Raw genomic sequence first — 13,443 nt, 5'->3', positions numbered from 1 at the left:
CCACTTAGGCCCACATACGGGGAAACAAAGTCACACAGCCAAGCTCAGCACCCCTGGGAGGAGCAGGTGGTAAACTTCTGCTGAACAATTTACCACCACGATTCAGGTTGTGAGGAGCCAGTGGGAATTAAACTGTCCTGGGGAGATGATGGGGTTTCCATGGAAGGAGAGGAGTTGCCTGGCGCCCTTGTCCCGAGTCTGAAGAGGCAGGCAGCTGGTGGAGTGAAGAGGTAAACCTGTCCTGGAGAGGTCAGGCTGGATATCAGGGTCTGCTTCCAGCTCCTCGCTTTACACCTGGAGAACCTGAAGCCCAGGAAGGGCGAGCCCAGGACAGACCACCCAGTTAAGGTCTGCTGTTGTTCAAGGCGCTGTTTCAGGACAACAGCAGAGAAGGACTAAGACCATCACCCCGTCAACCATGCTGGACCTCCAGGGCCTCAGCGGGGTCTCGAAATCAGCCCAGTCCCCTGGGAATGGAGATGGCCCGAGAGAAGGTGCCACCCTGGTGTCACGGGAGTCTGGGGTTCAGAGTGAGACAGAGGAGACAAAGGTAGCCGTCAACCAGCTGGCACAGACACGGCAGGGAAGGGTGGCCTGGAAGGACTAGGGCCACGCAGGGCCTGACTCCATGGTGACACCCTGTGGGCTCACTTCTGTCCAAGAAGTTTGGCTGACAGCACTGAAGAGGCTGACAGGTTGCTCCCCAGTGGCACCAGAAGGACCTTATTAAATTTCAAAATGTCACTGCTGCACCCTGGAAGAAGACAGGCTTGGCCCTCCTGCCTGGCATGCAGCTGCCCTTTGGTCTCTGGTTTCTGGCTGTAGTGGGGCAGGTGCCATCACTGGACCATGTTCCCCACCACCTGTTACCCGGCCACGGTCTCACCTGGAAGGGGCAGCCTTGCCGACCACCCTTGTATGACCCCCTTGTGTGTGCAAGGAATCCACAGCATCTTCCTACCTTCAGCCTCAGCCCCAAAAGACTCGCAGCATGGAGGCTTCACTACTCAAGGGCTGGAGGAAGTAGCACAAGCAAGTACAGGGTCCTGGGCCAGTGCTGCTGACTTCAGGAGCTCCATAGGGACACAGGACTAGGGCAAGTGAACGTGGCAGCCACAAACTTCCAGCTTGCTGTTAGCCAAGACCTAGAACCACCATGCCCAGTGCAGGCTAGGAGCCCTGGACATTGGGTGATGGAAGCTCTCCCTGTCCAGTGCCTACATGATGGAGGCCGCTTACCATTTGCTGTTGGCTTCCAGCAGCGGAGGAAACAGAGCTTCCACATGCCAGATGGTGTGTCAAGGGCTCCCCCATGGAAGAGCCCTACAGGAGGAGCACAGTATCCAGATCCTCATGTCACAAACAGGGAGGCCAAGGCACAGGCCTTCAAGGGGCTTGTACATAGCTACCCAATCACCAGGTGTCTGGACCCCACCAGCCCTGCCAGCAGTCACAGGGAGGGAGGGACCAACCTGTCCCCATTCTACTGTTCCCACCCATGGGGCACTGAGGACAAGGCCCTCTCCAAAAGGATGCCCTCCCCCAGGCACACGGGGCTGGGATCCCACACCCAAAGCTTCCCTGGTGACAGGCTTTTGTTGGCTGTGGGGAGATGTGGGTCACCATGGAAACCTCAGGACTCTGGGCTGCAGACCACTGGCTTTCAGGAGACCTTCCCATGGCTCCTAGGGCTCCAGCTCCCCAGGTCCTCAGCCAGGAGGCAGGCGCACCCCAGTGATGGAGATGCCCCCACTCGTGGGAGCAACACTGCGGAGGAGGCCTCTGATGACTGACGTGTGGGGTTGAGTCTCTAATTAAAATGTGCGCCAGGTGCCAGTCAGACGAGATCAGCCCTGAGCTGAGGTCTTCACCCCGAGCAGCTTTCCAAGTCTCTTCTGCAGGAGCCATGACTTGAGCACTCCAGGGCTCTCCTCACCTGCACCCAGGAAGCATGGCCCTTATGCTGGGCACAGGCACTGGGCTAAGCTGTGGTGACCATCAGACCCACACCGCTCTGCCTAGCATCCCGCTGTGGTCACCCAGGTGGTGTTAGAAATGTCTCTTCTGGGCCTCGTCCCCTTCCTACGAACAATTGCTCTGAGAGAGGTGCCCAGGCCCGGTGGTTGCAAAAGCTCTGCCCCAGTTCTGACATGCACCCATGGAGAGGACGCCCCTACCCTCTTCTTTGTACAGGGAGGGGACTCATCCCAGACCCTGGTCATGAGGAGCTTCAGGACCTGGTCTTCTCCAGTCCCTGACTGTCCCAGCTCTGAGCAGCTTGGCAAGGGGAGGCAAGTGGCTCTGGGCATCCAGAGGCAGACAAGAGAGGACACGGGAGAGCACCTCAGCCCTGCTCCTTCTGGAAGCAGCGGAAGGTGCAGGACTTTCCAGTGAGGACAGGTACAGGCAGCTCCAGCTCTGGGCACCTCAAGGAAGCCCCCAGGAGCCCGAGAGCCCTAGAGTGAGGCCCTGGGAGGACAGGACTAGGGTGGCAGCACTGCCTCCCAGGAAACCCTGAACTCCAGCCACAGCTCCTCCACTCCTGACACAGGGACAGCAGGGCCCTCAAGTGTGTGAGCTGGACAGCCCTAGATGGAGAACGAACTGGCAGAGCCCCTGGGAGGGCTTGGGCAGGGGAACTGTGCTGCTGCAGATTGCAGGAACCCCGAAAGCTGGGCGTGGTACATGCCTGTAACCCCTCAAGAGCCTGAGGCAGGAGGATCGCCGTGAGTTTGAGGGCAGCCTGGGCTACCTAGAGAGACCCTGTCTCAAACAAATGAAGAAAACTCTAGCTGAAGGAACTCCAAAAGACTCCAGCTCCCCTGCATGCAGTTTTGTTCTTGCGGACTCACTGCTGAATATCACATCTGCTATCTGCGAATGTCGGGGACTTGGTTCCAGGCCAGGTCTTTATAATCTATAAAAATAACAAAAGAACCAAAAGTTTGTGCCAAGGGAGAGAAGCCACTGAACAAGGGGGAGAATGCTGTGGCTGCTTCCTCCTCCTCCTCCCTCATTCCTGGCAGAGCATGTGCATTCCTAGGCCCGTGTACCTGCTGTGTGCATGTGTGCAAGTGTCTGGGTGTCCATGTGTGTGCCTGCACATGTAGTACTGGTGTTTGGGGGGTGCACACCATGCATGTGTTGTGTGAGTGGAATATACACAGATGTACATTTATATACCATGTGTGTACAGTTATCTAGCATGTGTGTGCATGTGTATGCCCCTGCATGCTCATGTCTATACACGCTAGGTGCCCATGCATTTGTGTGTGTATATGTGTAGGTGTGAGTGGAACCTCAGATGACCTAAAGGCTGCATTTGGGAGGAGAGGGGGATTGGAAAGTCCAGGAAACCTTGACAATAGAGGATTAAATATGCAGTTTGGAAACTTCTCCAGTGACCCCAAGGTCCTTGGCTGAAATAATTTACAGTTTTGCTGGGGCAAAAATGTCAGTGCAGGCTGGGCTCACTGACCACCCACAGACACACAGTTCCTTCTGGAAAATGGCCTCAAAAGAACTCCATCTGTGAGTACTAGCAGCAGAAAGAAAAATGAAGACAGCTGAGAACGAGTTGGCGTTGCTAGAAAAGGAACGGGGGTGCAGAGTCCACGCTGGCCCTCGTTCACGGGCAACTCCCAAGGGCCCCACTGCGCACTGTGGTCAGAAGGGAGCCCACGGGGCAGCTCCAGGCAGGGCGCTGGGCAATGGGGGGTTGGACCAGGACTGTGCTGGAGGCCATGTGGGGCTCCTTTCCAAGCAACAGCACTGCACCCTGTACAGATCCCTGCCTGCCTTCCGCCGACGGCAGGACCTCCAGCACCTGTATGCATCCAAACACGTGGGGAGAGTTGGGGGAGTCACCCATAGGCGTATGAAAATTAATAATCTTGTCATGGTTCATCTGTACTGAAAGCTGATGATACTCCTGGCGCTGAGCTGGGCGTTTATATTAAGCATAATTACATTTCTGTTAAGTAGAATAATGCCATTCCCCGCCTCCAGGAAGCACTTCTTGGTAAAAACTGCAGCGACTTCACAGGCAGCTCAGATTGTCACCGCCTCTGAGAAGCTTCCTCTCATGTTACCAATCACTCCCCAACTGCAGGGCCTGTGTCCCCACCTCCCCACTCCCAGAGGCAGGACCTGTTTACCTGGGCCCAGAGAGCATTGTGTGGAGTGAATACTAGCTGTCCCATGGACCCTCCCTCCAGCTGTCCCTGAGCTTCACTGCCCCTCCCCGGAGCACAGCAGTCTCTGCTCAGCTCATGGTGGATAACACAGATGCAGCTTTCTGCTTCCCATTTAATTCCTTAGGAAAACACTGGAAACTGAGAATGTGCTCACTGGAGACCGCTCCAGTCCTCAGCAGGCCACACTGCAGGAAGCTAGCAGCCCTGGAAGGCAGGTCAGAGGCTCCTGCAGTGCCTCCAGGCAAATCACCACCCTCGGCTGCGCCCCTTCCTCCCCCCTTGGCGTCTACCTCACCACCACCACCCCATCCCTGTCTCCAGGTGGAGGAAGACACCGCTACCCCGAGCCTCAGGCCATCCCGGCGGGGTCCTGGGGGCCCTGACTCCTGGGGGCCCTGAGTCCTGGGGGCCCCGAGAGGAGACGCCCGCCCTCCCAGCACCCTGCGGCGGCATCCCTGTACCACACAGTGTCCTCGGCCACCCCTGACCCCACACCCCTCAAATCTGCCCCATGAGCGCCAGACCAGGCCTGAAGAGGCTCAAGCCCTCAGAGGTGACAGAACAGGTAGGGAACCTGAGAGGTCATCACTGTGAGCTGTGATTAGCCAAGACCATGTCCCAGGCAGAGAATCCAAAGGCATCCACACGGAGGGGACAGTGGCCACGCTGGCCGGCTGAGGAGGGATGCACCAGACAAAGCGTCTCATGTTTACAAAAGCCACAGGGATGTGTGTTCTGCACCATCCTTCCACCCCCACCAGGACCCAGTGGGCAGAGCCCCCTGCCGTGACCCCTCCAGTGGACAAGGAGCCCTACAGGCAGGACAGCCTGTCTGTGCCTTGAGCCTGACCAGGGAGCAGAGTGTCCTGGGAGCAGTTTTCTCAGGAAGGGTGAGGGCCCACCAGCCCAGGATATACTCTGCTCAAGGAGCACCCCACAGCCGTGACTCAGGCTCAGGGCCAGGGCTCTGCCTCCTGTTCACCAAGTGCACAGAATCGTGGGCTGGCCCTGCCCACCCTGGGGCTGGTGTCCAAGTGAAGCTGCAGCAAGACACACAGCCAGAGAACACTGTCAGGGGCATCCTGTACGTTAGGGGTGCTAGGCAGCACCCCTACCCAATCACCAGGCATGAGTTGCACTCCTCACCCTGCCAGCCTGCTGTGTTCCCTCCACACAGGTCTTGCTAAGTTGACTTGGGCTGGTTTTGGACTCTGATCTTCCTGCCTCAGCCTCCTAAGGAGCTGGGACCCAGCTCAACTGGTCTTGCCAAGCAAAAATGACTCCAGACATTGCTGACGTCCCCAACCCAGACCCAGGGACATTGAGAGGGGCATCTGCTCCTCCACCCCCGAGGCCCTGAAGGGCCAGGCTGGATGCTATGCAACCCACCATGCTGGGAGAAGACCCAAGATCTCCAGGTGGAGGCAATTCAGTGCTGCCTGCCTGGAGCAAGCTTTCGAGGGCACATGAGGCAGCCCCCCCGCCACACCCAACAGCCCACACCAGGCTCAGGTACGTACAAACCCACTTTAATGCACAGGTACAGAGAGGTCAGGGCACCGGGCAGAGAGGAAGGAGGAGCGGACACTGCCCGCCTGGACGAGGCCCTGGGTCTGCTCTGAGGGTCACACAGGGAGTGCAGCAGGGGGCGTAAGTGGGGTCACAGGAGCTGGGTGCTAGGCAGTGGGCAGGGCTGGGTGTGGAGATCCGGCAGGACCAGGCTCACTTACATCCATGTGCGTATCCTGGGTCATGGGGCCTCGTCGCTGCGTGAGCAGGGGCCGGGGTACAGGACGCCAGGATGGGGCGCCTCCCTCGGGATATGCCCCCAGCCCAGGGCTGCCCTGCCCCGCCCTTCACCGGCCACAGTGGGAGCTGGGCCAGCGGCTCAGCTCTGTGGGCCTCAGAAGTACTCTGGAGATGACATGTGGCTTCTCGAACCCTAAGCGCAGCATCTTGAGGGCTCTCTGACACGAGCTGTGGCGCTTTGGGCTGACATGCGCTGCAGGCACAAGGCCACCAGGCCAGGCATGTGGTGCCCACACCCTTTCTGGGCACAGCCCACACTGCCATGCCTCCTTCCCACACCTGTGTGCAGGGGCCACTGTGTGGATGAGCGTGCCCCTCACCCCGTTTCCGAGCACATGGTGGGCACAGCAGCCTGTTGGTGCTCAGTATGTGCATGAGGATGGACACTGAAAGGCCAGCCTGGCTCTCGCAGAGCTCTGCTCTGCGCCAGCTGCAGAGACAGCATGGGCTCGCGTGGGGCCCTGGTCTGTGGAAGGCAGCTGGGGGTGCTGTCTGGAAAGGAGGCAGCAGTCGCTGACTGAGACGTTAGGTCTGCACCACAGGGAGCTGGCCAGGCCCGCCATGTCCACTGCCCTCGAGAAGGGGTGCAGCAGCACACACTTGGTGCACCATCGAGCAGAGGAACCTGCGAGAGGCTGGGGAGCCACGCGACAGGCAAGGCTGAGGAACAGGCAGACCACAGGCTCCCTCGGGCACTGGGTGGCGGGCGCTGCAGAGCGGGACAGCACCCCCAGAGGCACCCACCACACCAGCCCCAGCAGGGAGAGCACTGGTGACCTCTGTCCAGCAACTTGCTCCAAAGGCTCCGCTGTTGGCCGAGGATGGTCCTGAATCTCCCCACTGTCCCCTGTGCTTGGACATGCGTCCTCTCTGGGGAAACTGAGGCCAGAAGACAGCAGGGATGAGAAGACTTGGGGGACGGGCAGGAAGGCAGAAGAACTCACAGATCTCAGTGCCTCAGGGGGGCCCCCATCTGTGCCAGGGGTCCAGATCAGGTTCCCAGCAGGGAAAGTGGGCAGCAGGCAGGCACCCTGGGCCCCCTCTAAGGCACTGCCCAAGCCCCCTCATCCCCTGCATGCCCAGCTCACTGGACGGTGCACTTGTCCCTCTCACGGGTCTGGCCCTCCCGCAGGACCTTGGCCTTGATGTACTTGAGGTCACTGTTGACGCTGGGCCGCCGGGCGAAAGGCGAAACCATGCCGTAGGCACCCACATCCTTGCCGCGCCGCATGCACAAGGGCCGCGCGTGGAAGGCATCACCGTACTGCACGGAGATCTTGCGGTGCAGCGCAGGGCTCATCTCGTGGGGCAGCTTGGCCATGCTGAAGAGCACATAGAACATCTCATCTACGTTGGTGTTCTTCTTGGCTGACACCTCAAAGTAGGCGCAGTGCTCGTCGCCCGACACCAGCAGCTCGGCCTCAGTGCTGGGCACCTGGCGGCACAGCTCCCCATGGTCGCTCTTATTGCCACAGATCACCATGGGCAGCTCTGCTGCCTCCTTGGTCCTGTTCTTCAGGCAAGACTTGACCTCCAGGATCTGCTTCTGCAGCCGCTTGACCTCATCGAAGGACTCGCGGCTATCCAGGCTGAACACCAGGATGAAGACATCGCCTGTGGGGAGAGCAGCGTGAGTCCCAAGCACCTCTGCCCAGGGACTGGGTGGGAACTCACACCATGGGCTCTCGGGGACCTGCTATCGGCCTCTCCCATCTGAGGCAGGAAGCTAAGGCTCAGAGCCTAACGCCTTGGTCACACTCAAACATGCTCGCCCACACCACACTTCCTCTTGGGGCACAAAAGGATGACGGTGGGCTGGCACAGACAGCGCTAGAATCGTACTTCCACACGCACAGGGGCCTGTACCTGCTCTGGGCATCCAGGCCCGCGACAGCTGGGCCCACCACAGGATGCACAGCGGCAGGGTGTGCGCACTAGCCACAGGGCCTGAATGGCCCCGTTGCTGCATGTGGGTGATGACAAGGACAGGCCTGAAGCCCACACCTGCTGTGCTGGCCGCCCCTCACTCCTCCCTGCTCCAGGGGCAGACCTGGCCCCAGAAAGCACATGCAGCCAGCCCGAGGTCACACAGCTCAAATGGGGCTTGGCTGAGACTGCAACCCAACCCTGCCCTCAGCCAGCACACAGCAGGTGCTGCCTGCTTCCCAAACACTTGTGGGACGAGGTAGTCACTGCCTACACCACCCGTGACAGGCTCTGAATGGGAACAGAGGGCAGCACGGGGTCAGGAGGGCAGCAGGGCCAGGCATGGTGGCACACGCCTCTACTCCCAGCACTTGGGAGGCTGAGGCAGGAGGATCACTGAGTTCTAGGCCAACCTGGGCTACAAAGTGAGTTCAAGGCCAGTCTGAACTGCATAGTGAAACCTGCCTCAAAAAGACCAAAATAAAAAAGGAGGGCAGCAGGGCGCACACACCCGGCCCCAGGCTCCCACACTGGGTGCTCAGGGAGGCCACTGCAAAATGGCACAGACGGCACCCGCGCCACACGCTACTCTGAGTGTCAGACCCCACTGCCCTGTCAGGCTGACCTTGGCCCCCAAATGTGAGACCAGATGCCAAGCACCAGCCCTGCGGCCTCAGCTGAAAGAGAGCTGGCTACGGCGTGAATGGCTTCAGAATCCCCTGTACCCAGCACCAGGGCAAACTCGAGGCTGGGCTGGTGATCAAACAAAGCAACAGCAGACAGATGTGCTCGGAATGCTACGTGCATAGAACACAGACAGACAAAGCTCTCGCCACCACCAGGACACAAATCTGAATGTCAATGTGCTTGCGTGGCCGGAAGCAGGTGGCCGTGTCGGGGAAGCAGAGCCTGCAATGCAGGACAGGGGTGCAAGGGGCTCCAGCCTCACCTATAGACTTGTCTAGTATGATCTGTGTGACTAAAAGCACACGTGTGGCCGCACCTCCCCGCCTCCACCCTAAGCACTCTGTGGCACCCAGGCCTCTCAGGCTGGGACAGCCCGCCCCACATCATGCCATGTGCAGAGAGGCAGCGGAAGTGGCCAGGACTCCGACATACCTGCCTCCAGCCCACATCTAAGCTGCTGAGCGGCAGAGCCAAGACTGGAACCCAGATCCACCAGGCTTCCTCCAGCCAAATGCTCCCTCTCCAGACACAGGTGCCTGAGAGCAGCCAGGCTGAGGAGCCTGGGTCCTAGGCAGGATGAGGGCAGTGTGGGCAGGCGTAGGTTTCTGGGGACATGTCAACACGGAGGAGTCACCTGCGTGCCACCTTAGCTCTGCCAGGCATGCAGGGACCAGCGGAGATGTGGCAGCAGCCACAGCAGGAACACCAGAAACACCAGGCAGCTCAGGGTCAAGGCTCGATGCTCGCCAGCACTTCCCACGCATTAGCCAAACCTCTACAGGCCCAGGACAGGATCCAGTCGAGAAAACGCAGACTTGGCCACAAAGGCCCAGGTCTACAGCTGGCACGGGGCTACGACCAGGATGCCCCGAGCCCCCACCCGGTCTCCTGTCCTTCCCTACACCCTCAGCAGGCTGGAAGGCTACTGGGAACTCAGTAGAAAGCAAGAGATCCAGCTGTCACCTCCCTACCGTGCTTCCGCCTGGCGTGAGCTGCTGACCTCTGCCTCAGTTTCCCTGTGCAGTGTGCGCACCAAGTGAACACGCACAGAGAATAAGATCAGGCTCTAAGAATAAGATCAAGCCCTCAGCCATGCTGTTACTGCCAACACAAAGCCCCCTCCCGTGGCACCCCCCCCCCCGTGCCCCCATCCTCTCCAGACGTGGCCACGGCTCTGCTGGGTCTCCTCCTGTAGGGGAAGCAACCAGGACCCTTCCATGCCTGTGGGTCAGGTCCTGGTCCAAAAGAATGAAATCAGAGCAGCACCTCCAAGCTGGCAAGCACCAGCCCCAGCCCCACCCCCACCCCTGGCTCAGCCCAGTCCAGCCCCAGCCACCACCTGTGAGGATGGACAGCCGGCGCATGGCGGGGAAGGGGTGGTTGCCCGAGGTGTCCAGGATGTCCAGCTGGTACATGTCTCCACGGATGTTGTACACCTTGCGGTGGAAGTCCTCAATGGTGGGTGTGTACTGGTCCTCAAAGCGGCCGTTGAGGAAGCGCGAAACAATGGCGCTCTTGCCCACACGCGAGGCACCCAGCACCACCATGCGGTAGGAGTTCTTGGCTGGCACACTCAGCGCACAGTTCCCGCTGGACAGCGTCTTCATCATGGCGCGTGGCTGCAGCAAAGGGGGAGGCAGCGTCAGGCACCCCACCCACCCTGGCCCTGCCCCACTGCAGGCCTGGGCCTCCTTGCCACAGCCTGGCCTCATTTCCACCTGTGAAATGGGGTGTGGAGCCCCAGCCATGCACTTACCCACACCTCCCCACCTGCTCACTCGTCTACCCCTGCTTGTCCACCCCTTATCTAGGGGCGCCCCACTGGGTCTGGCTCCTGGGTGGGCACCAGGACCCTGGCAAAGATTCTCCTACCAGTGACAGAACTGGCTGCTGCCCTCTGTCTGGATGCCCAGCGAGTTGGTGACTCAGAGACAAGCCATAGGGAAGGGTCCGGCATGCATTTTAAACCAAGGGTGCTGTGGCCCTTCAGCCCCACAGGAAGGACAGAAGGCTGTCAAGACTGCTCCTGCAGCCACCAGGGAGGACTCACCCTAGCCTGAGGAAGGCTCTAGCCTGCCCAGGACCTGCCCCCAAGAGGCCTGGTCCAGAGGACGCAGGCAGGGCATGGCCATAGGCAACTCAGCCTCCTTCCCAACTCCAGAGGAGCCCAGACTTCCCAGGGAGCCTCTCGGCCCCCCAGAGAGGCCTGAGACAGATGTAAGTTCTGCACCCCTGTGGAGATGAGCACAACCACTCAAGTGGAGGCTGCTGGGTGCAGGTCTCCTGGCATGCGGCCACATCTGCTCACCTCACCTAAGAGCCCTGTACAGGAAACTGCTCTCCAAAACACCCTCCGTAAGAGCTCTTGTAACTGAGAGGGGGCTGGCCAACAGGCAGCTCAGCACACAGCTGGCCACCAGCCTGGAGCCTGAGCAGTAGGATGATCACTGACTGAGCCCTTGGCCGAGCCCGTGTGCTAAGGACGGTGCTAGGTATAGAACAGTCACCGCAGCTGCTGCCCATTCTGGAGCTAACGAACTCCAGGGTGTGCCGAGTGCCGTCCACACATTACTCCGCCCTGCCCTCAGCAGCAGGAGCCAGGGACACACGGGTGACACCACCTACTCACCTGGCTAGGACCAGAAAGCAGGGTAGACCCAGGCAATCTGCCTCTTGCTGGGGGCACCGCCTCCCCCAGGCAGACCTCTATTTCTCAAACGAGGATCCTGACAATCAAAATGCTACAGGACTTGCCCACCTCATCAATGAGAGGGTCTGCGGAAACCCCAAGCCTGAGGCCTCGACACCCTCACACTGACACTAAGCGCTGCCTGTGAACACACCCCAAGGGGCCGCAGCACCATATACACAGCAGGTGCTCAGTAAATGACCCACAGGGGAAAAGAACGCCAAAGCCCTGCTCCGGCACCTTCCCCGCTCAACCCAGCCCACCATGCTGGCCAGGCCATACTCAGAAGGGTCCCCAGGGAGCCTGCGGAGCAGCCCAGGGCATAGCTGGGGTGGACGGGAGGATCGTAAGGCTGGGGATGGTCACCTCCCGCCTCCCACGCAGCTGGCTAGGCACCTTCAGAGAAGAAGCAAAGAGAGGCCCCTCCCCCAAGGGCCTCCACAGGGAGCCTGACGGCTGGGGTCACTCTGTCCAGACCAGAGAGGAGGGAGCCACAGCCCCAGACAGCGCCTGTCTCCACCACCGTCCTCAGCCTCAGCGAGAGCCACTGGGGCAGGCAGGCTAGCACCAGGGCCAGTGGGCTTGAAGAGGTCAGGAGGAGGAGGTGGGGAATAAGAAGAGTTAGTCAGAGAAGTTAGTGGAGACACCAGGGAAACCCTCAGGATCTGCACATGGCCCTGGCCACATGGGGCTGCACAGTACCTGGACACCAAGTGACAGCACCCTGTGGCACCAACCCCCAGCCCACACCCTCCCTGAGGGAACCTGGGCTGTCTCCCCAAGCACCCAGGCTTGGTCTGGGACTGCAGGGCAGGAGCCGATGGAATGACATGCCAAACCCAGAAGGCCAGAGCAGGGAGATCAAACTAGGTGCCCAATGGAGGCGCAGGCTGCTGACCCATCCCTGGCTCTTCCAAGAGCAACCAGGAGGCAGAAGACAGGGTAAGGCCATCCCAGAAACAAGAGGCCACCGTCACAGGGATCCGGCTCATGGTGCTGTGTGCACTGTATCCCAGGTTTCACCCCAGCCTGATAGGGATACTGTGGCTCAGAGAGGTAATGTTGCTCCTTCAGCTCACACAGCAAGTGACTGGCTGGGCGAGGATCAGAACCAGGCTGTCTGGCTCCAAAGCCCAGCTCCTGCCTTTCTGAAAACTCAGCCCCTGGCATGTAACTAAGAGGGCTCAGCTGGCACTGGGCAGGGTGACGGCCCAAGCAGATCACGTCCTCATCACTCACCCCTCCAGACACCAGGGGGCAGGCATCCTGCCGGGGCTCTCCTGCCAGCAGCTCTGATTCCCCCTTCTCTCCCTCACTTGTCTCCAGGGCTGCTTGGGAGCTGCACAGGTCAGACGCCAGGGCTGGGGACTCTACAAAGCCCGGCTCCAGCCTCAGGATGCTAGGACCCCTGAGGACCAGCTCTGTCCCCGGAAGCCACAATCCCAAGACCCTCCTGGGCTGGGCCTTCCCTCTGCTGTGGGACAGCAGAAGCAAACCAAGGGAAGTCAAGGAGCTCCTGCTGACCCAGCACACACGCACACAAATACATGCACATGCTCGCACACAGCCACACATATCCACAGGCATATACACACACGCTAACACACACAAGTAACAGGGCCTCCAGACCCTTGTTCTTAGCTGTCACGTGGCTGCCTGAGGTCCTGTAAGGGCCCCTGTCTCCAAGGCCAGGGGAGGCCTGGATCCTGGGTCCCCACCTCCAGGCCCTGGTGACATTGCCGTCACCTCCCACGGAGGGAGAAGAAGGCAGAGCCCCCAGCTGAGCACGGAGGTGTCCTGGGAACATCAGTGAGAGGCAGCTCGACCGCGGACAGCAGCCGCCCGACCCTGGACCGCGGCCCTCCACCCAGGAAGCCGGAGGGCGCAGCCCCTCCTCCCGAGCACAGCGCCCCATTAAGTGGGGCGGACCCATGTCCCCAAACGCAGAGTTCTGGCGCCGCACCTACAGGCACAAACCGGGAAGCCCCCGTCCCAGGAGAGGGACACACTCCGGGCAGGAGCTACAGGAGACGTGCTCAGCAGGCACGGGACAGCCCGCGCGACCCCGACTCCCCTACCCGCTCAACCCGGCCTCCCTCCGGCCCGCCCCGGCCGGGCCTCCGCCCCCAGCGCCCC

The 13,443-nt window shown here is 60.3% G+C and overlaps 1 protein-coding gene across 1 annotated transcript; it reads right to left on the bottom strand.

Moving 5' to 3' along the window:
- Nucleotides 1–5,709: 5,709 nt before the first annotated feature.
- Rasd2 (RASD family, member 2) lies at nucleotides 5,710–10,237 on the bottom strand (the record flags this gene model as incomplete). The annotated part of the gene is given in 2 exon segments (XM_005374667.2): nucleotides 5,710–7,619; nucleotides 9,958–10,237. Coding segments are annotated over 2 exon segments (801 nt in total). The 3' UTR covers nucleotides 5,710–7,089.
- Nucleotides 10,238–13,443: the final 3,206 nt, after the last annotated feature.

The sequence above is a fragment of the Chinchilla lanigera genome, unplaced genomic scaffold (genome assembly GCF_000276665.1).
Source record: "Chinchilla lanigera isolate Chin_1 unplaced genomic scaffold, ChiLan1.0 scaffold00004, whole genome shotgun sequence".
Taxonomy (NCBI): domain Eukaryota; kingdom Metazoa; phylum Chordata; class Mammalia; order Rodentia; family Chinchillidae; genus Chinchilla; species Chinchilla lanigera.
This window is presented reverse-complemented; position numbering and strand designations above follow the sequence as displayed.